This window comes from Opisthocomus hoazin, chromosome 23 (genome assembly GCF_030867145.1).
Source record: "Opisthocomus hoazin isolate bOpiHoa1 chromosome 23, bOpiHoa1.hap1, whole genome shotgun sequence".
Lineage (NCBI taxonomy): Eukaryota > Metazoa > Chordata > Aves > Opisthocomiformes > Opisthocomidae > Opisthocomus > Opisthocomus hoazin.
In genome coordinates, this window is record NC_134436.1 from 4,324,110 (window position 1) to 4,343,445 (window position 19,336).

Here is a 19,336-nt window from a genome sequence, read left to right on the forward strand (position 1 = left end):
ATGTGCATTTAGTGGGAAGTGTCAATAAACAAAGAGACTGGATAGCTAGGATTCTTTTGGTTTAGCATTTTTGTGCAAAAGTAACTCAGACTCCATCTACTGAACAACGATGTTAATGAACATTTATCTGTTCCTGTCACTGTATCCAACACCCCAGTTTTACCCTCAGAATGGCTGATGATTGTGTATTGGGCATAGAGATTTTTTTTTCCTGTATGTTTGAAATGACAGACATTTAAACTTCAGTTTGAGATTTAAAAGTTCAACTTAAGGGACACACTTCTTTTTCACACAGGCAGCCCGCATTAATTCTTAACCTCTCTCAGAGTCACCCATGACTTTTTACTAGGTTTGGGCTTTCTAAGAGTATTTCTTTCTTTAACTACCTTGATTAATGTATAGAATCACAGAATCATAGAAAGGTAAGGGTTGGGAGGGACCTTGAAGATCATCTGGTTCCAACCCCACTGCCATGAGCAGGGACATCTTCCACTAGACCAGGCTGCTCAGAGCTCCATCCAGCCTGGCCTTGAACATTTCTAGGGAGGTGGCATCCACAACTTCTCTGGGCAACCTGTTCCAGTGTTTCACCACCCTCATTGTGAAGAATTTCTTCCTAATATCTAATCTAAATCTGCCCTCTTTTAGTTTAAAGTGGTTCCCGCTTGTCCTATCACTACACACCCTTGTGTGTATATCGAGAAAGAGAATGATGCAGATGAAAGAAATAAAATGAGGACGCAAATACATACTGATTTAGTTGTTAACTACCACCTGCTAGTGAACAACAATGCATGTTTTCAGAGGAAGGCTAAGAATCACTCCAGTCTCACGCCAAAGTTCCTATCATCTAATACCCAGAGGTGAGTCTGAACACTTTTAGACAGAGTTTAACTTTGAAACATTAAACATAGAATGGTATTAGATAAAAAGGAGATCATACAATATTCTTCTCCATTTAAAGTTTTAAAAGAAAGCACTGGACTTTGCATAGCAGCACTGCATTTTGCACAAAATCTGTCCTTGAAATGCCAAGTGAACAAAATCACTTCTGGAAGACAGACATGGGATCACAAACTTCTGGACCCCACTTAAAAAAGGAAAAAAACAAGTTGCTTGGTAATGTTGGGACACATCCACATATGTAGAAGCAGATTTCTGTAGGTTTACAGAACTCTACCATGAAAGAACTAATGCTCTTCAGCAGTGTATCTCCAAGTTCAGAAGACAAGGAGCAGGGCTTTCAGGATTACTGTAAGAAATCTGTCTTTAATTTCTAGTTAAGACATATTTTAAGTAGTCTCTCATCATCTGGGCCTTTAGGGCTAGTCATAACTACACACATGGTGATCAATGAAGTTGAGTAAAACATACATTTTTCCATACACACAATTTTCTTCAAGAGCGGAGATACTATGTACCTGCCTAACTTGACATATAAAAATTCATTTTCCTCTAGCACAATGCAGAACACACGGCCTATTTGCATTTCAAATATCTTTACCTAACTATACTTGCATTTGCATTTGCAAGTCTAGAGGACTAAACTGTACAGCCCAAGGACTAGAGGACTAAAACTGTACAGCCCAAGTAAACAATAAACTGATCTTCAGCAGAAATAAAGTAGTACTGTGAAGTGCAGGTACAAAAATGTTTTCAACAAAACATTTTTAAAAGAAGAAAAAAAAATGATATAAAACCTATATTACCTGTACCTTAAGGATCGAAACAGGAGGTTTACAGTAGTGCATCTTGTTTGCTTCTTGAAAATTAGATCTGCTTACTGTGCCTTGGCTGAATCTTCTTGAATTTGAATACCTATATATCACTAATATTATTTAAAAATCTTGGCTTAAACTTTTTAGGGTGTATTTTCTTTAATGTATTTTAAAATAACAAATCAGTCATGGACAAACCTGTGAATTTAAATTCAGGTAAGTGATTAAAAATATTATATATATAATATGAATTCCTGAAAACCATCTCTCTCTCTAAATAGCTCTCTGTATCCTCTTTCTTTGTCTTCTGTAAAAATTAAAACAGAAGACAGGCATGTAGTAGTGAATGCAGACACAATTCTTTAAGCATGTTTAAAATGGTATGAATATTTTCTGCATTAGAGGCACTCTGGCATGACAGAGAAGGAAGTTAAGAGATTATTCAGGCGAGTGTCTCCTACAACAATCCCTGATTCCCAGGATTTAAACTGGCTGGTGTCCTCACTTGCCCTGTAGTCCCAGTGCTGGGGGGGAATCAGCACACTGCTCAATACTACTGCAATTTCATTTCTGATCTGTGGCTAGGGCAGAAAGCCAGCGTTAGGGACCCCAAGGGATAAAACGATCCCCATAGCTGTTCCATGAGCTATATCCCATCCCAAACCCAGCACAGACCCAGCCGGATCCCCCCCCCACAATCTCACCACCTCACTGATGACCTGGTAACTCCCTTTTCTCTCCAGCCTCCTGTTTTAAGCTAAAAAGTCTCTCGATCTGAGCTTATTTCCCTGGATCTGAGTGTGTGCTCCTTTCCCCGGTGCACCAAGCACCGAGCAGCACAATGGGAGCCAGTTTCTGTGGAAAAGATGTTAGCAGGTAGGTAGGTAATTAGATAGATAGACGGATGAATGTACAGACATAGATGGATAGATGGATGAGCGGATGGATGGGTAGATATATAGAGAGAGATAATAGAGACCTGCCTCTTTCCGGGGCACGCAATCCCTTGCCCTAGCCGAACACGGGGAGCTGCCGAGCCTGGTTCTTTCCAAGCCGTTTTCTGCCGCTCCTTTCCATGACTTGCAAATTCGCTGCTCGGTGTTTTCCCTGGTGGCGGCTGCCCTCTGCCGGCGTGAAGTGGGGATTGCAGCAGAATGTCCCCGGCCTGCCGAGCCAGGGACGGGGTAGCCGGATCCGATCCCGCTGCTTCTGCTCCTCCCTGGCCAGAGCTCCGGGCAGGAGCCGACTTGTTGGTAGACAAAAAACTGCGTTGAAGTGATTCCACCGTGTGCCCAAGTCTGATCAACCTTTTGGTTCAGCTTGAATAAATAGCATATCTTCTAGGTGGCAGTGCTCATGGACAAGTTGTTTCCCATCAGCCTTCCCCGTAATTGATGGAATCCAGTATCTTTAACACAAAGACAGATTACTTTTATTTTTCTTTCAGATTTATGAATCCTATAGCACAAGAATCTTGACATCAGAGGTGTGCTGCACCTGCCCAAGTATAAACTTGTTGGAAAGTATATTAGGTGTCATGCATCTTCAGCAGTACCTGCTAAATGTGTTGCTTTCATATATGTTTCCTTTATTCACTAGGAACTGTGCGTGCATTGATCTTTAAGTTGCTGTTCAGTTTTTTATTGCCAAGGTGTCCACTCCTTAAGTAAACGTGATATTGATGTGCATATATGCCTGCTGCCGAAACAGTGAATAAGCCCTTTCTGGATTTCTCACCACAGGATAGATGTTGTCTGTTCTGTAATTCTCCTTTCTTTCAGAGTTATTTACATGTCATTGGTCAGCAGTACCGAGCATGTCAAAACTTCATCTGACAGAAAGATGGCTTTTCCACAGCTCGGCTTTGATGAGCTGCAACAGGTATAAAATATGTAAACAGTGAATATACAGGGGTATGTTAGGACATGCAGAGCCGAAACTTCACTACACTGTATAAAAGGTGTCCCAGAAAGTTCACTGGTCATGCTGTATTTCTGGAAATGGTTTAGTTGTGTCAGAGACAGAGAGTCATCCTAGAGGGTCTCTGGTCTGCAGTTGCTGCTGGACCCATAATGTGAGAGGAAGGGACTTGCAGCTGAGGGCAGAGGATGTTAAACAGAGGGCATAAACCCCCTTTGTTTTCCCAGGAATCCTCCCAAAACAGGAAGTCTCTGCAGCTTCTGTAAAGCATAGGCCAGATTTCTCTTATGCTGGGGTTATACAGCCCTTATCATTTAGCTGGATTTGGTTTACAAACAGTGTTGGCCACTTAGTTAACCACTGGACTGGTCACTGTATTTTCAGAAGCACTAGACATTAAGTGGGGGGTGGTCCCATCTCTCTGTTTGCCTGTGACATGAGTAAACATGACAACTGCCTTGATCTCTCTGTCTCCTTTGAAAGCCCAAGATCAGAAGCTCTGATTTCCTTACAAGCAGTGACCACAGTGTCCGTGAAATTGTGCTTGAATCATTTCTCTGTTTACCTCCCTTTTAGGTGGTACTGGGCCAGGTATTTCCACCTTCTCTATAAGTTCATGCCATCCAAGCGTTACAGGACTGGGAACTTGGCTTGAAGATGGGCCAAGCCTGGCATCAGGACACAAAACTGGGCACTGATATCCTACTTTGTCTGGGCACCACATTCTCTTAAACTGGCTGAGATACTAGGGTTCCCTTTGGTTTGCTCTTATGTTATGATAATTGTCTTGGTCTCTGAGGGAGAAAGCTGGAAAACAGGTCCTAAGCCAGATACTGAGAATGGGGGAAGGACAGGCACAAGCCTAAAAGACTGTATCTCCACTTTTCTGCCTCCTACCTAACTGTTTTGCATCTTCCTTCTTTATGTCCATTTTGGCTCCTTTCTGATCCATGCTTTGACTTCAGACTGCATCTACCGCCCTTCCTGCTTTTCTCCATAATTCCACATCCGCTTTTCCCTCTGGCTGGTTGAACCCCATTCCTTCTACTCATGTCTGTTCTTATTCTTTTCTTACAGGTGCTACACCAATGAACTCCTCATAAGTTGCTGTCAGAATGGATCCTACATGTATGTCTCTCTTCTTAGCCTCCTTGATCAGACTTGTTGACCAAAATGGTTCATGCTTGGCCCCTCTTGCATCTTTCCCTCCTCTAGCCATTACCATGCCCTCTCCTGCTCTCCCTTTCTCTTCTTCACTTCCAAACCTGCTTCTCAGATGAATCCCTGTTTCTTTCTTCAGATAACCAGTTTGAATTTCAAAATTAGTCACTCCAAGGCCAACCTCTCCCCATGTCCTTTCCTTCCTGGGCTGTCCATTAAAGAGAAAATGAGCTATTTCTGTGCCCAGAACAGCATATGATCTGGCTATTTCTCACTTTCTTATTTTATCACTCAGCTGTTTTTCTTAAAGCACTTCTAGTCACTATCTTTAGGTAGCCAATTGTAGAAACATTTCTTCGTAAGGTGGAAGTTTCTTGCCCTTGTTCATGAAATGCCTATGTGAGACTTCTGTCCCTGAAGTGTCTTTTTTAAGGATATCCAAATGTCACTGAGAAAATAATCTTATTCCCTGTTATTTCATGAAAAGTGCAAAGAAAACCAAGATTATTCACACAGTGGACTTGAATACCCTGACAGCCCTGTGCTGGTTGACTGTTCATCGTGTGACTTTCCTTTTGCATCTTTCTCCTCCTGCTCAACTGAAACAGCCACTGCAGCAAACAGTGGACAGACTCCAGAATACAGTAATTGGACACAAGAACATGAAAAAAAATCTCAGTAGATGACATGTGCCCCCACAAAATACACCAACATAGAGCTAGAAATAAAAATATTATTTGAGGGCCATTTGTGACCTCAAGATGCAAGAAAACACGTGGCTCTAGGGATTTATGAAGAAAAATGCTGCATATTTAACCTAGGAATGAGGCTGAGGATGGAAAAAAGCACTAAGCACAAAATTTATGAAGCTGAGAATAATTACTTGGCTTCAAAAGGCATTCATAGAAGCATTCCCTGTTATTTCATGAAAAGTGCAAAGAAAACCAAGATTATTCACACAGTGGACTTGAATACCCTGACAGCCCTGTGCTGGTTGACTGTTCATCGTGTGACTTTCCTTTTGCATCTTTCTCCTCCTGCTCAACTGAAACAGCCACTGCAGCAAACAGTGGACAGACTCCAGAATACAGTAATTGGACACAAGAACATGAAAAAAAATCTCAGTAGATGACATGTGCCCCCACAAAATACACCAACATAGAGCTAGAAATAAAAATATTATTTGAGGGCCATTTGTGACCTCAAGATGCAAGAAAACACGTGGTTCTAGGGATTTATGAAGAAAAATGCTGCATATTTAACCTAGGAATGAGGCTGAGGATGGAAAAAAGCACTAAGCACAAAATTTATGAAGCTGAGAATAATTACTTGGCTTCAAAAGGCATTCATAGAAGCAAAGTATTGAAGCTGAGAGGTTTTATTTTCCAATAAGAAGCACTGAGATTGTTGTGAATAGAGAGAAGAGAGCAATAATTTGTTGCCTTCATAAGAAATAGGATGGAAAAGGTCTGGGTAAACATCTGGCAGTTATCTTCTGTGCAGCATTATCTTTGGAGACTGGATAGTGCAGAATATCTTGGAATTTTGAAGCAGGGGATTTTCTTTTATTCTTCAAAGTTGGAAGGTATCCAGGGGAGATTTTAGAGCAGATAGCCTCACAAACTGATTTTAGTAGAAAGGGAGTACTGCTGCCTAGGAAGAAATGTGACCCCCATTGTGTCTGAGGAGAATTAGCAGCATTTCTGCCTCAATTAAAACACCAGAGTCCTGACAGTAGAGAAGATGCTGGATCAAAAGGAGATCTGACATCTGTCTACAGACTGATACTTGCATTCACTTCTTTAAGATATTCTTTGAAAATCTGTAGCAGCTGATCCAAGGGGCAGTGGAGGTTCTCAACTTCAGATTACTTTAGGAGAGGATGTACAACAGTTTGAGATCTCCTTGTGAAACTGAAAATATTCAAAACTCTGAGCCTCCCACAACCAACCTATGCTTGAAAATTCTTCGATTGTCTCTCTGACTTCCAGAAGATGTAGTGCACAACACATGAGCAATGTTTGCTACGTCTGCCCATAGCTCGCATCTTTGTTAAGCCCATTTAACAGAATGTTTGTACAGGATGCCTTCTAGAAGTCCTGCACCAGCCTGGATTATTAGTACCAAACCAAATGTCTCAGTGAGTACTAAGAAAATGAATCACAGAACTGTAGAACACCAGGTTGGAAGGGACATCAAGGATCATCTGGTACAACCTGTCTTGGCAAAAGCATGCTCTAGACAAAATGGCCCGACAGCTTGTCCAGCCGAATCCTACAAGTGTTCAGTGTTGGGGACTTTGCATTTATTTGCCAGATTTTTCAGGTGGGAAATGTATTTGATCATATGCCCTGGCAATAGCCAGAACCTAGCAGAGGCGGTGAATACTGAGGCTCGGGGGTGGACGCCCATGTGCATTTCCTGCGTTGGACGCCCAGTGCCGCTGTTGGTCAGCGCTGTGCGGGTGTTGCTGCTGCTGGGCGGGGAGCTGCAAAGCAAGGAGAGACCAGTGAGCACCAGTCAGATGCTGCATGGCTGACATTAGCTGAGAGCCCAGCCGAAATGTCCCGATTGAAATGGAATAAGCCCTAGTTCAGTTCATTTCCAGGGGATATGCTGGGAATTATCGCATCGAGAATCGTCTGGAAACGCCAAGAGCACAAGGCAGAACCCAGGGATGTGCAGACGGAAGATGATCTCCCAGGTCCGTCCGTGGGGGATCTGGGAGGACTTGGCTGCAGGGTGACTCAGACAGAGCCCGTTGCTCGGTAAGCACTGACTTCATACCGCGAGAAAGAAACGTCTACTTTTAACTGAGGGGTGGGGAAAGCATTAACTGGACTGAATGCAAACAGGGAGAGGAGGCCGGTTTATCTCTCAGAAAATGAACAAACAGGACATGTACCAGGGGTTTTTTTACAGCATAGTGGAGACCCAGAAGATTGGGAATGATTCTCCCGGCTTTCCTCACGTTTGCATCCAGCAGAGAGTTCAGAGAAGCAGTTCCGTGGGAGAGATGGGAATTCAGGTGCTGAGTGCCAGAGGCGAGAGAAGAAATCCTTCCTGGGAGCTGGCTGGGAATGACAGGTCAGGAACGCTGGTCCCTCTTTGCACTCGAGCATGGAAACCACAGTCACTCGGGGAAGCATCTGTGCATTTGCGTTGTGCAGGCAACAGCTCCTCCCAAGCCACGCTGTCCGCAGGGTGTGCTGGAGGTAGGTGGACAGTGGCTCCAGACATGGAGAAGAAGCTTCCTTCCAGGGAGGAAACAAAACCCGGCCTGGAACCTCTGAGATTTCACTCGGTGGATCTGAATATCCAACTGGAAGACCAAGAAGGGGATTTTGGAAAATGAAATTGCTTAAGCTGCAAAACTGCGGAGAGAATCCTTTTTTTATGATCACTGTGTTCTGAAATACGGAGACATGCCGGGAACCGAGAAGACGTTGTTGTAGCTCTTCTGTAGTGTTGATGTAAATCTCAGAGTAAAGAGGAAACAGGTTTTCGGTCGTTTTAAGCTACCTTCTTAGGATACAGACATCATCACTAAACTGAAAAACGAAGAAGTCTGCAACATCGCTATGTCCTGAAGGAGATGAGTGAATTATCTGACACATTTATGCAAATTACATTCTTATTATGGCCATGGTTCCTTAGAGTGTCCTAAAACACAGCGTGCTGCCTTCTTTTTTCCACTCATGCACATTCATTTCTTCATCGTAACCCAACAGAAAACACAAGCATTACCTATCCAGTGGTACACGGTAAGTGACCCTCTTTATTTCACTTTTCTCTGAAACCTGAAAGAATATGAGCTTCACTCTGAGAGCAGCATCTTCTGAGGTGCAAAGATACTTTTATAGCTAAGAGCTCCGTTAAGGATCACTGTTCCTCCTACACCCTGCTACACCTGAAACTGAAGCACATTTGCCTGCTGAAATGAGGGGAGTAATAATCACCGTGTTATTGCAGTCAGGGTGGGAAGCGTCTGTGGAAGCTGTTCTCAGCTTGTGTCTGTTCCCTGCTGCGTAGTAGTACCAAGGATTAAGTTACAGAAAAGCAAATACCCTTTCCCTCTCAAAAGCGCCAAGAGCTGAGCAGGAGCACTGCCAAGGACACAAAGCAGGTGGATTCCAGGCATCACTGTTCTTTTTACACGGCACGAATGAGGAGAGAAGCCACTTTTGCAATGCATCTACTGCTGTACTTGACCTATACTTGGTTTTACATGAAGTTTCATTGTTGGTGATATTGATAGAGATTCAAGAGGTGGACATCTGCTGGAAGGGAAGAAAGGAAGAAAGAATTGACCTGGCTTTTGGTGTAAGTTAGCTTGCTAGATCGTACCACACTTCCAAGTCAAAGGGCAATAAAAGGAAAACACAAAAAATGGCTGCATCCTTGCAAAGTCCTCTAGTAGCTAAAATTCTGGGGAAAGTCAAACCTGGTTGTTACTTTCTTCTACTGATACAGTCACGAATTTTTTATTTTAAAACAAATTAAAGCATCAAAGAATTTCTAGAACTTCACCTGGTGAGCATGCATTGACAGGGTCAGCCCTGTTAGCAAACAAAAATAAGGAGAAAAGAGCTAGAAAATTAAAGGAAAGGTGTCAAAACCACAGAGGTTAGGATACAGAAAGTTATAAAAAAATAGCGTTGTTCCTCTTATAGTAAAACCTGAATTTCGATTGCTTGAACCAAAAATAAGTAGTATAAGCTGTATTTTGGTTTCTCCTCCATTTTTTATTTCTGTAAGAGGAAGACTGGTCTTGAAGGTAGCTGTGCGCCTTGCTCAGGATCCCTCGCTCTCCCCTCCCACCTCCGTTTCTCCGCGGTTGTTCCTCCCAGGACCGCGCGTGACCTCTCCCTTTTACCGAATGTGATTCTGCCTCTAATCACCCTTTAATTAGCTTTGCACATTCCTAGAACCCCCCTCAAACATAGCATAATCAATTTGCTTTTTCCTATGAGACCCTTTCTGATAATCCATGATAATATCCCCCCCCCCCCCCCCCCCCCCCGCTTATCGTTTACAAAGTTTCTGGTTGAACCTCTCGGAGTTTACAGTTCAATGGTTCCTTTGATGGCCCATCGACCGATGTTGTTAGATCCCTGGTCTTTGCTATTGTCGCCTTTAACTCCTGGTCGTTAGCGTTTGTGTATCTGGCGGTTTAATTTATGGCCTCTTCTTGCCTTTGATATTCAATAGCTGTTGGCCGTACACAGGTACAGGAGTTCAAGTCTGATCTCTAAGTACAGGAACCTTTAAAGTATTTCTAAGCCTGTGGGGTAACATCAGAGGAGAAGGGACTGTATACCTCCAAAACATGAAAACAGGTTGCAGTATTTCGGTGTTTGCGTACTGCTGGGGACATTTTTCATGAACGTGTTACACAATGACACATCTTACCACGGGTGCACAGTCAGCAGGTGGCAGGGGAAGATGCTTCTGTCAACTAAGGAGAATAACTTGTCTGTGTGAAAAGCGTGAATGTTGTGCTCCCTTTAGGCGAGGTGTGATTTACAATGTGAAGAAAAAAGGATCAGGATGATGTGTTCTAGAATCGCATTTTCACTCCAGTGTGATGGTGAGCTAGGGTGCTGGTGAAGCATTTCCTTGCGGAACCTTTCCCTGTAAGCTCTCTGGTACCAGCTTTCATATTCAACAGTGGTGCTTCTTTGACCCACCCCACTTGCTGACTGTCCTGTGCCGATTAACAAGTGCAGAAGAGAAGGAAAATCCCGCACTGTATCCTATGGAAGTGGTAGATCTTGCAATGCCTACACAACACAGAGGAAAACCAAAAGCTGTGTATGAAGAGTTCGCCGTTGAGAGCTGGGAAGTGTGCGGGGAGGGAGCTTGTTTCCAAGCGAGGAGGGCATTTACACTGCGCCTTTTGGCTTCGGTATGGCACGGAAAGTGCAGATTGAAGCAGCAAACTCCAAATCAGCAGCTCTGCCCCGAATGAGAAGGCAGAGGAAATATTCCCCCTTGCGACGCTGGGTGGGGGTGTTGGCCACGGACCGGGAAGTTCCTCTGCCCGCACCGGGTTTGCAGGCGCAGGGAGAGAAAAAAAAAGCCGTGTGAGCCGCTCCGCAAGGGCGGTGGGGCACGGAGTCAGGGTGCTCGGGGGCTTTCAGACCCCCTTACCTGGGGATTACTGACAAAAACCGCTCTGCTTCGGACGCTACTGAAAATGCTTGGAACAAAGGAGGACGCTGGATGGCTTTTCTGGAGAATAATGGCGTGTGGGAGATGGAGCGGAGGCAGCAAGAGGCAAGTGATCTTGGTTATTCTGTGCGTCTGCGTGTGTCAGAGCGGGGCCGAAACCCTCCGCTATTCTCTGGCGGAGGAAATGGAGAGGGACTCCTTTGTCGCCAATATTGCAAAGGACCTGGGGGTCTCTCCGAGCCAGCTCGCAGTTCGCAAGGCCCGCGTTGTGTCCGAGGGGAACGAGCAGCTTTTCCACCTCGATCAAAACACCGGAGTCCTGACGGTAAAGGAGTCGCTGGACCGAGAGGAGATCTGTCCGCAGAGCGATACCTGCACACTGACCTTTAAAATATTCTTTGAAAATCCATTGCAGCTGATCCGAGGGGAGGTGGATGTTCGTGACGTGAACGACAACTCCCCCGTGTTCCCAGAGAAGGAGATGGTTTTAGAGATTCTGGAAAGTGCATCTCCTGGGTCACGTTTCCCACTGGAAAGCGCCCAGGACAAGGACGCAGGCAGCAACGGCTTGCAGAACTACAGCCTCTGGTCCGATTCACATTTCTCCCTCGCTCTCGGAACAAGGAAAGGTGGAGCAAAATATGCGGAGCTCGTGCTAGAGCGTCAGCTGGACCGTGAAGAGCAGCGAGAGCTGAATTTACTCCTCACCGCCACCGACGGGGGCTCGCCACCCAGGTCGGGCACGGCTCAGGTCCGGATCGTGGTGCTGGATGCCAATGACAACATCCCGGTCTTCGGTCGGGAGGTCTACGAGGCACGCCTGGCCGAGAACAGCCCCCCGGAGCAGCTGGTGGTCAGAGTCGCGGCGGCGGATCCCGACGAAGGGTCCAACGGGAAAGTGCGGTACGCCTTCACCCAGACAGCGGAGCGGTCCCGGCAGCTCTTCGAGCTGAACGCTGACACTGGGGAGATACGGGTCGCGGGCAACCTGGACTTTGAGGAAGCGAAAAACCACGAGATGGTTGTGAGAGCCACCGACGGCGGGGGGCTGTCTGCTCATTGCAAAGTGCAGGTGGAGGTCCTGGACGTGAATGACAACGCCCCAGAGATAGCGCTCACCTCCCTCACCGCCTCCATTCCCGAGGACGCCCCGCCCCGGACCGTGGTGGCCCTGTTCAGCGTGCGGGACCTGGACTCCGGGGACAACGGCAGGACGGAGTGTTCGATCGACGGGGATTCGCCCTTCAGTCTCACGCCCACTTTTGATAATTACTACGAACTGAGAACAAACGCGGCGCTGGACAGGGAGAGGACGGCGGAGTATAACATCACCATCACAGCCACGGACTGGGGTACGACGCGGCTAAGCTCTCGGGAGAGCATCTTCGTGCAGGTATCGGATGTGAACGACAACCCCCCAGAGTTCACCCAGCAGATTTACACCATTTCGGTCACGGAGAACAACAGCCCCATGGTCCGGATCGGCAGCCTGAACGCCACGGACGCCGACACGGGAAAAAATGCCCACGTGAGATACGCGCTGGTGCAGCAGGAGGACAAGGAGCAGCCCGACGTGTCGGTCAACTCTGAAAATGGGGATGTTTATATCCTCCGCCAGCTGGACTACGAGGAGGTGCGCGCCTTCGAGGTGGCGGTGCGCGCTGCCGACGGCGGCTCGCCGCAGCTCAGCGCCCAGGCGGTGCTGCGCGTGGTGGTGCGGGACGAGAATGACAACGCGCCCGTCGTGCTGCACCCGGCCCCCGACAGCAGCGCAGCGGCGGGGGAGCTGGTGCCACGCTGGGCGCGGGCTGGCTACCTGGTGGCCAAGGTGGTGGCGGTGGACGCGGACACGGGGCAGAACGCTTGGCTGTCGTACGAGCTGGCCAAGGCGACGGAGCCGGGGCTGTTCCGTGTGGGGCTGCACAGCGGCGAGGTGCGCACGGCGCGGGCCGTGTCGGAGAGAGACGCGCCCCGGCAGAGGCTCGTCGTGCTGGTGCGAGACCGCGGGCAGCCGCCGCGCTCCGCCACCGCCACCGTCGGGATCGTCCTGGCGGACGGATTCTCCGACGCCCATTTGGGGGTGAGCGAGGAGGCGCCGGCCGCCGATCCCGACGGGCCGCTGACCCTGTACCTCATCGCCTCCCTGGCCTGTGTGTCGGCGCTGTTCCTGGCCACCGCCGTGGCCGCCGTGGTGGTGAAGGTACGGCGGGCCAGGCGGAGCGAGGCGGAGACCTTGCCCACGTTCCCGAAGGCTGCCACGGAGAGTAACGCGGGCTCCCTGGCCCGCAGCTACGTGTACGACGTCTGCTTCGCCGCCGGGACCGTCAACAGCGAGTTTCGGTTCCTCAAGCCCCTCTTTCCCTGCTTCCCCGCCGGACTGCCCCCCGGCCCGGGCGAGCAGCGGAGCTCGGTGTGCTCGCAAGGCGCGGCCAGCCTCGGGGAAGAAGGCGACTGGGATGCACAGGTGAGGGACCTGGCCGGGCTGAGGCGAAGGGAGGAGCAGGGAGGGAGCAGCGCGGCGCGGGGTGGGTACACCTCTGACGGTAGGGACTATAGATGTTGCGGCGCTGGTGGTGGAGGAGCCACGGGGGGGGGGGGGGGGGGGGGGGGGGGGAGATTCGGGAGGGTCTCAGCGCCTCTGGCAGGGGACTCCCAGGAGGATCCGACAAGGCTCAGCGAGTCCCCAAGTGCTGACCAGCTGCACTTCTCTGCATCCAGTATTCACGTTAGATCAAGTCTTTGGTGTCACCACAAAGCGGGGCAGCTGGACCATTAGAAGATGAGTAGCAGGGGTATGGATGCCACACAATGTGTACTGTCGAGAGCCCGTAGGGACTCAGGACAGGAACACGTCCTGCTGGCGCCGGCAGCACCAGGAATGTAGTGGTCCTGTCCAGCGTCAGCCGGGACAACGGTGCAAAGGGGTGTCACTTCACCGACGGTGTCCCTTACACTGCTGTTAAGGGCTGGTGCTCGGCGCTGCCAAGTTCACCAGGGTGATGGCAGTGCTGAACTCACGCTGCCTTACAAGCTACCGGAGGTCACGGAGGTGGACACTTCTGCCATTAAATTCCCTTATATTTTTGTGGCTTGGGTGAACAATACTGGCCAGAGAAATGTGGTTGTCGGAGATTTACAATGCACCTTCCCAGTCCCTTCCTGACCCAGAAGGGTTCTCCCGGACGGCATCCGCACTTCTCTTCCCAGTGGTGCTGTGAACTTAAAGTGAGTCATTTCCGAGACGCCCCTTAAGCTCTGGCTGTTCAAAAAGCGTGGGGGAGACAAGAGGTGGTTATTGTAAAGGTCCTTCTTTCCTTACGGGATTATTAGTTGCTGGGGACCTGTCTAACTCTTCACAACAGTCTGGAAGATGAACACATATGAGGCTAAAAACCCACAAACACCATCTTACGGTCACCACACAACATTTTCATATCTCATAACCACTGATGACTTGGACTGACTTTAATGTAGGTTCTTAGAACCACAGTCACAGCAGTCTCAGGGGAGAAAAGGACCCTTCTTCCTACATCAGCATTAAACCACATTTACACTTCGTGAGAAAGTGGTTTTATTTTGGGCTCTTACCATCTTAAATTACTCCCTCAGACTCAGAAAAGGCTTGTAGTAGTGGCTTTGTGATGTTCACAGTGGAGGATAGTTTCTAGCTTTAGATTTTCCCGGTTCAGACTGGGGACTCACTGCCTTGTCCAACCCGCCCTTTGGCTCTGGGTAAAGAGTGGTGTCACCCATGCAGTGGTGTAAGACATGCCTTCTACCTGCTCGCTGATGCCTGCTTACCTTCAACACCCCAACGACAAACTCCACTCTCTGTTCTTTGCAGGACAGAGCTGCCCTCTCTGAAGACAAGGGTCCCAGACCTGCGGCAGCACCTTGCACTGCAAACAGGGGGGTGGAGCTAAGTGTCAATGCTGATCAAAACCCTTGGCTCACCGATCAGTAAGTGAAGAGAAAGACAAGCATGCCTGTCCTCACCGGCTAACTTCCTCCGGGGAAAAGGGAACGAAGAGACCAAACACCCACCGAAAAAGTACCAGGAAGGTACAAGGCTTCTCTGTGAGAGAGCAAAAACACTCTCCTCTTGAGCAGTACTTTTATCATGTAGATATTTTGTAGTTGTGATATGGGTGGGGGAGGAGGACTGTGTTACATGTTGGTTACCGAGACTTGATGTAGGATTTTGAGAGTGCTACTGCTTCTAAATGCTAAGGGAAATCCTGAAAACTGGAAGCAGATCTTCAGGATAACTTTTTCCTGCATCATGTTTTCTGTGGTTTTATTCTTATGGAGTAGGCTCTGTAATAATGTGCTAATTTTCTGCAGTCTGTTCAATAACAGGCCAAACAGATACTAAGTAAAATTAAGTGGTAATTGCAAAGGAGTTCCTTAATAACAAGCAGAAGCTGGTTACACTAGAAGCTGCTGACATTAGCACACTTCACGTATTTGACCAGCAGTTTGCAGGTTCTTCATACTGTAAAGAGTGGGCTGTGAGCAATGTATTTTCTTTTCACATCGTAAAGTTGAAATCAACATTTCATTTTTTTTCAGTATAAGGCAGTAGAGAATTAGAAGTACTGTTTGTGGTTTTACAGTAAAATAGGCTAAAACGTTTACAATAAACTTAAGGCACTGTAGAATATAGGGCTTCAAGAGGCTTTCTGTTTTCCTTTCATTAATCGATATTAATCTATAAAGTAATGAGGTATTTCCTGTCTCACACGTTTTTAAGAGTCAAATGCCTCATGACAGAAAACAATAAAACCTACCTGGAACTCCCTCAGGTGAATGTGCTGTCTCTAAGGTCACTTGTCGCAGTCATCGCCGAGGAAATAGCCACCCCAAAAGCAGGATTTCGGGAATAAATCTGTGCATTTGGAGTGAACTTATTGCAGGGGAAATCAGAGCGACTTGGCAAGTAAGCCGTTCTCAGAAGCCGGAGCAAGGTGGAGGGGCTTTTCTCAGCCAGGACGAGGTCCGAAAGATGCTGGCCCCAGCCCTTTCGCGAGGGCTCCGAGCTTGAGAGATCCTGAATTGGGGGAACAAGCTAGGTCTGCTCCAGCAAGTTCATGGACCAGCTCACTCTGGATGCTGGACACCTGTAACAATACACGGCTTTTTTAGCTGAACAGCCTAAAATTATTTTCTTCACTGTGCATAAACAGTTCAAGCCGTAGTAGGGAGGGAAATTAGAAAAAGCAGCTATAAATAAATCTCGTTTCCAAATAAAAAGCAAACAGAAGCACTGCTCATTCAAATACTGGCTATACATTGAACAGGTCGTGTGGACAGTTAAATCTGTATGCCTTAGCCTTGGAAGACAGAAATCGAGCGGTTTCGCTCTGTTCTGCAGGCTTGACGCTGGGAAACCTCCGCGTCCTTCTGCAGGTCGGCCGCCTGGTGCCGCTGCTGACCGCAAAGGCGTGGAGACTCCGCGCAGCTCCCGGAACCACCGCCCCCGGGACTGCGGGGCTGCACCCTCCCAGGCTGTGCTGCTCGGGGGTCGGCAGGCTCCATCCAGCTCACAGAGGGGGGAGATCGGTCCGCTGGGAGGGAATGGAGCTGAGGAAGAGCGAGGAACCGCTCCCAGAGAGAGCGATGGTTCTGATCTTGCTGCTCTGTGTGACCGGGAAGAGAGCAGAAACTGTCCGGTACTCTGTGCCCGAAGAGGCGGAGAGAGGCTCCTTTGTGGCGAATATTGCTAAGGATTTGGGACTGGCCGGTGAGGAATTATCGGCTCGACAGGCTCGGATCGTTCCTGAAGGAGAAAAGCAGTATTTGCAGCTGAACAAACACACCGGGGATTTGGTGGTGAGAGAGCAAATGGACCGGGAGGAGCTGTGCGGGCAGAGCGAGCCCTGCCTGGTGCGTTTCGCGGTGCTGCTGGAGAGCCCACTGCAGTCCTTCCGAGCTGAGGTAAGCCTCATTGACATTAATGATCATGCTCCTGTATTCTTAAACAAAGAGATGGTTTTAAAGATCCCGGAAACTGCAATGCCAGAAGCTCGGTTTTTGTTGGAAAGCGCTCAGGATCCAGATGTAGGGAACAACAGTCTTCAGTATTACAGTATCAGCTCGAACGAGTATTTCCGTATCTACACCTGGAGGCGGAGTGACGGCAGGAGGTATGCCGAGCTGGTGTTGGACCGAGCCCTGGACCGGGAGCAGCAAGCAGAAGTGGTTTTCAGTGTCACGGCTGTGGATGGTGGGTCTCCACCGCGCTCTGGCACGGCCTTAATCCGCGTGGTGGTTCTGGATATAAATGACAACATCCCGGTATTTACCCATAGTCTGTATAAAGTCCGAGTATTAGAAAATAGCGCTCAGGATACTCCAGTGGTGGTGGTGTCTGCTAGCGATCTAGACTCAGGAACGAACGGGGAAATAACCTATTCCATAGCTCACAATTCAGAGGAAAATCTCCAGACGTTTAAAATAAATCCAGAGACAGGGCAGGTTCGACTCAAAAAGCCGGTGGATTACGAAGAAACGAAGACCTACGAGATATATGTCCAGGCCACAGACGGAGGGGGCCTGTCCACGCATTGCAAAGTTGAGGTGCAGGTGGAAGACGTGAACGACAACGCCCCTGAGGTGATCATCACCTCCCTCAGCAGCACCCTCTCGGAAGCTGCGCCTCCGAACACGGTGGTGGCCCTCTTCAGCGTGCGGGACCGGGACTCGGGGGACAACGGCAGGACGAGTTGCGAGCTGGCAGGAGAGCAACCTTTCAGCATCGCACGACTGGCGCGGGACGCGTACTCACTGGTGACATTGGAGGTGCTGGACCGCGAGGAGGTGGCGGAGTACAACGTGACCGTGGTGGCACGCGACGAGGGCTCCCCCACGCTCTCGGCGTCGAAGATGCTGCTCGTGCGGCTCTTGGATGTGAACGACAACGCGCCCACCTTCAACCAGGCCGTTTACACCATGGTGCTGAGAGAAAACGAGCCAGCGGGGACGAGCCTGGGTCGCCTGAGCGCCACGGACGCCGACTCAGGAAAAAACGCGCACGTGAGGTACGCACTGGGGCCGTCCACTCCAGACGCCCCTGCCGCGGCATCCTTTTTGTCAGTGGACGCCGAGAGCGGAACGGTGCGGGCGCTGCGGCCGCTGGACTACGAGGAGGTGCGCGCCTTCGAGGTGGCGGTGCGCGCTGCCGACGGCGGCTCGCCGCAGCTCAGCGCCCAGGCGGTGCTGCGCGTGGTGGTGCGGGACGAGAACGACAACGCGCCCGTCGTGCTGCACCCGGCCTCCGACAGCAGCGCAGCGGCGGGGGAGCTGGTGCCACGCTGGGCGCGGGCGGGCTACCTGGTGGCCAAGGTGGTGGCGGTGGACGCGGACGCGGGGCAGAACGCTTGGCTGTCGTACGAGCTGGCCAAGGCGACGGAGCCGGGGCTGTTCCGTGTGGGGCTGCACAGCGGCGAGGTGCGCACGGCGCGGGCCGTGTCGGAGAGGGACGCGCCCCGGCAGAGGCTCGTCGTGCTGGTGCGAGACCGCGGGCAGCCGCCGCGCTCTGCCACCGCCACCGTCGGGATCGTCCTGGCGGATGGATTCTCCGACGCCTTCCTCCAGTTCTCCGACGCTCCTGCGGGGAGGCGGCAGCAGCACCGGCCGCAGGCTCCCGAGGAGGACCTGCTAACGACCTACCTTATCGCCTCCCTGGCCTGTGTGTCTACGCTTTTCCTCCTGTCCGTCCTCGCCTTTTCGGCGGCCAAGCTTTGCGAAGCTCGGCTTCGGGCACGCCTTTCGCCTCCCTCTGCTCACTTTTACGCTGACGGTGATGTAGTCACCGACGCCGTGGACGTGGCCGGCAAGGGCACTCTGTCGCGGACTCACCGCCACGAAGTGTGCGTGACCACCGGCTCGGGGAAGAGCGAACTCCAGCTCCTGAGGCCCGTTCCGCCCAACCCGCAAAACGCCTCTGGGGGGGCGGCGGGGGGCAAGATCTAAGAACCGCTGTGCAGCTCGCAGCCCGCTGGCGAGAGGGAGGCCGGCCCGGGGAGCACAGCCTCTCCTGCGCTTCAGACGCTGGACTGAACGGGCGGCAGCCGCGTCCACGCCTGAGACTCTTGCTGGCACCAGCCTTCCTTCCCCGCCCTCAGCTCGGGATTCCCGAGTAGATGGAGTGCGGGGCTGTGCCCGCGGGCTCTGGGTACCGGGGAGCGGGCCAAGACGCGTCGCAGCTGCCGGCTCTGCCCGTGCGCTCGGAGCCCGGCGGCGGCCCCGCAGGACTCTCGGCGCTGCTTCCCTGCGCTTCTGTCCCCGGCGCGGTGTGCGTGCGCCCTGTGGCGGGACCCCAGGCGGGCGAGTGGCCGGCAGCCGCGCGTGTGCGCACGGGT

The 19,336-nt window shown here is 50.1% G+C and overlaps 3 protein-coding genes across 3 annotated transcripts in view; all 3 read left to right on the forward strand.

Annotated features, from left to right (window-relative positions):
• Positions 1-9,840: 9,840 nt before the first annotated feature.
• Positions 9,841-16,172, forward strand: LOC104338663 (protocadherin beta-15). The gene is made up of 2 exons (XM_075441968.1): positions 9,841-13,437; positions 14,818-16,172. The coding sequence occupies exons 1-2, from the start codon at positions 10,999-11,001 to the stop codon at positions 14,935-14,937; spliced, it is 2,559 nt and encodes an 852-aa protein (XP_075298083.1). The 5' UTR covers positions 9,841-10,998; the 3' UTR covers positions 14,938-16,172.
• A 241-nt stretch (positions 16,173-16,413) lies between these two features.
• Positions 16,414-19,336, forward strand: part of LOC142364000 (protocadherin beta-16-like) — a 33,398-nt gene continuing 30,475 nt past the window's right edge. Inside the window, exon 1 of the mRNA XM_075441972.1 lies at positions 16,414-16,910. Within this exon, the coding sequence (XP_075298087.1) occupies positions 16,551-16,910 (360 nt within the window). The 5' untranslated portion in view covers positions 16,414-16,550. The remainder of the gene's footprint in view (positions 16,911-19,336) is intronic.
• Positions 16,934-19,272, forward strand: LOC142363999 (protocadherin beta-7-like). The gene has a single exon (XM_075441971.1). It carries the CDS (start codon positions 16,962-16,964, stop codon positions 18,945-18,947), a length of 1,986 nt encoding a protein of 661 aa, XP_075298086.1. The 5' UTR covers positions 16,934-16,961; the 3' UTR covers positions 18,948-19,272.

Excerpts from the sequence above, each read along its gene's own strand:
- LOC104338663 (XM_075441968.1), top strand. The coding sequence starts at position 10,999 with ATGCTTGGAACAAAGGAGGACGCTGGATGGCTTTTCTGGAGAATAATG. Across the intron at positions 13,438-14,817 it reads AAGGCGACTGGGATGCACAG|GACAGAGCTGCCCTCTCTGA; the intron begins GTGAGGGACCTG and ends TGTTCTTTGCAG.
- LOC142363999 (XM_075441971.1), top strand. The coding sequence starts at position 16,962 with ATGGTTTTAAAGATCCCGGAAACTGCAATGCCAGAAGCTCGGTTTTTG.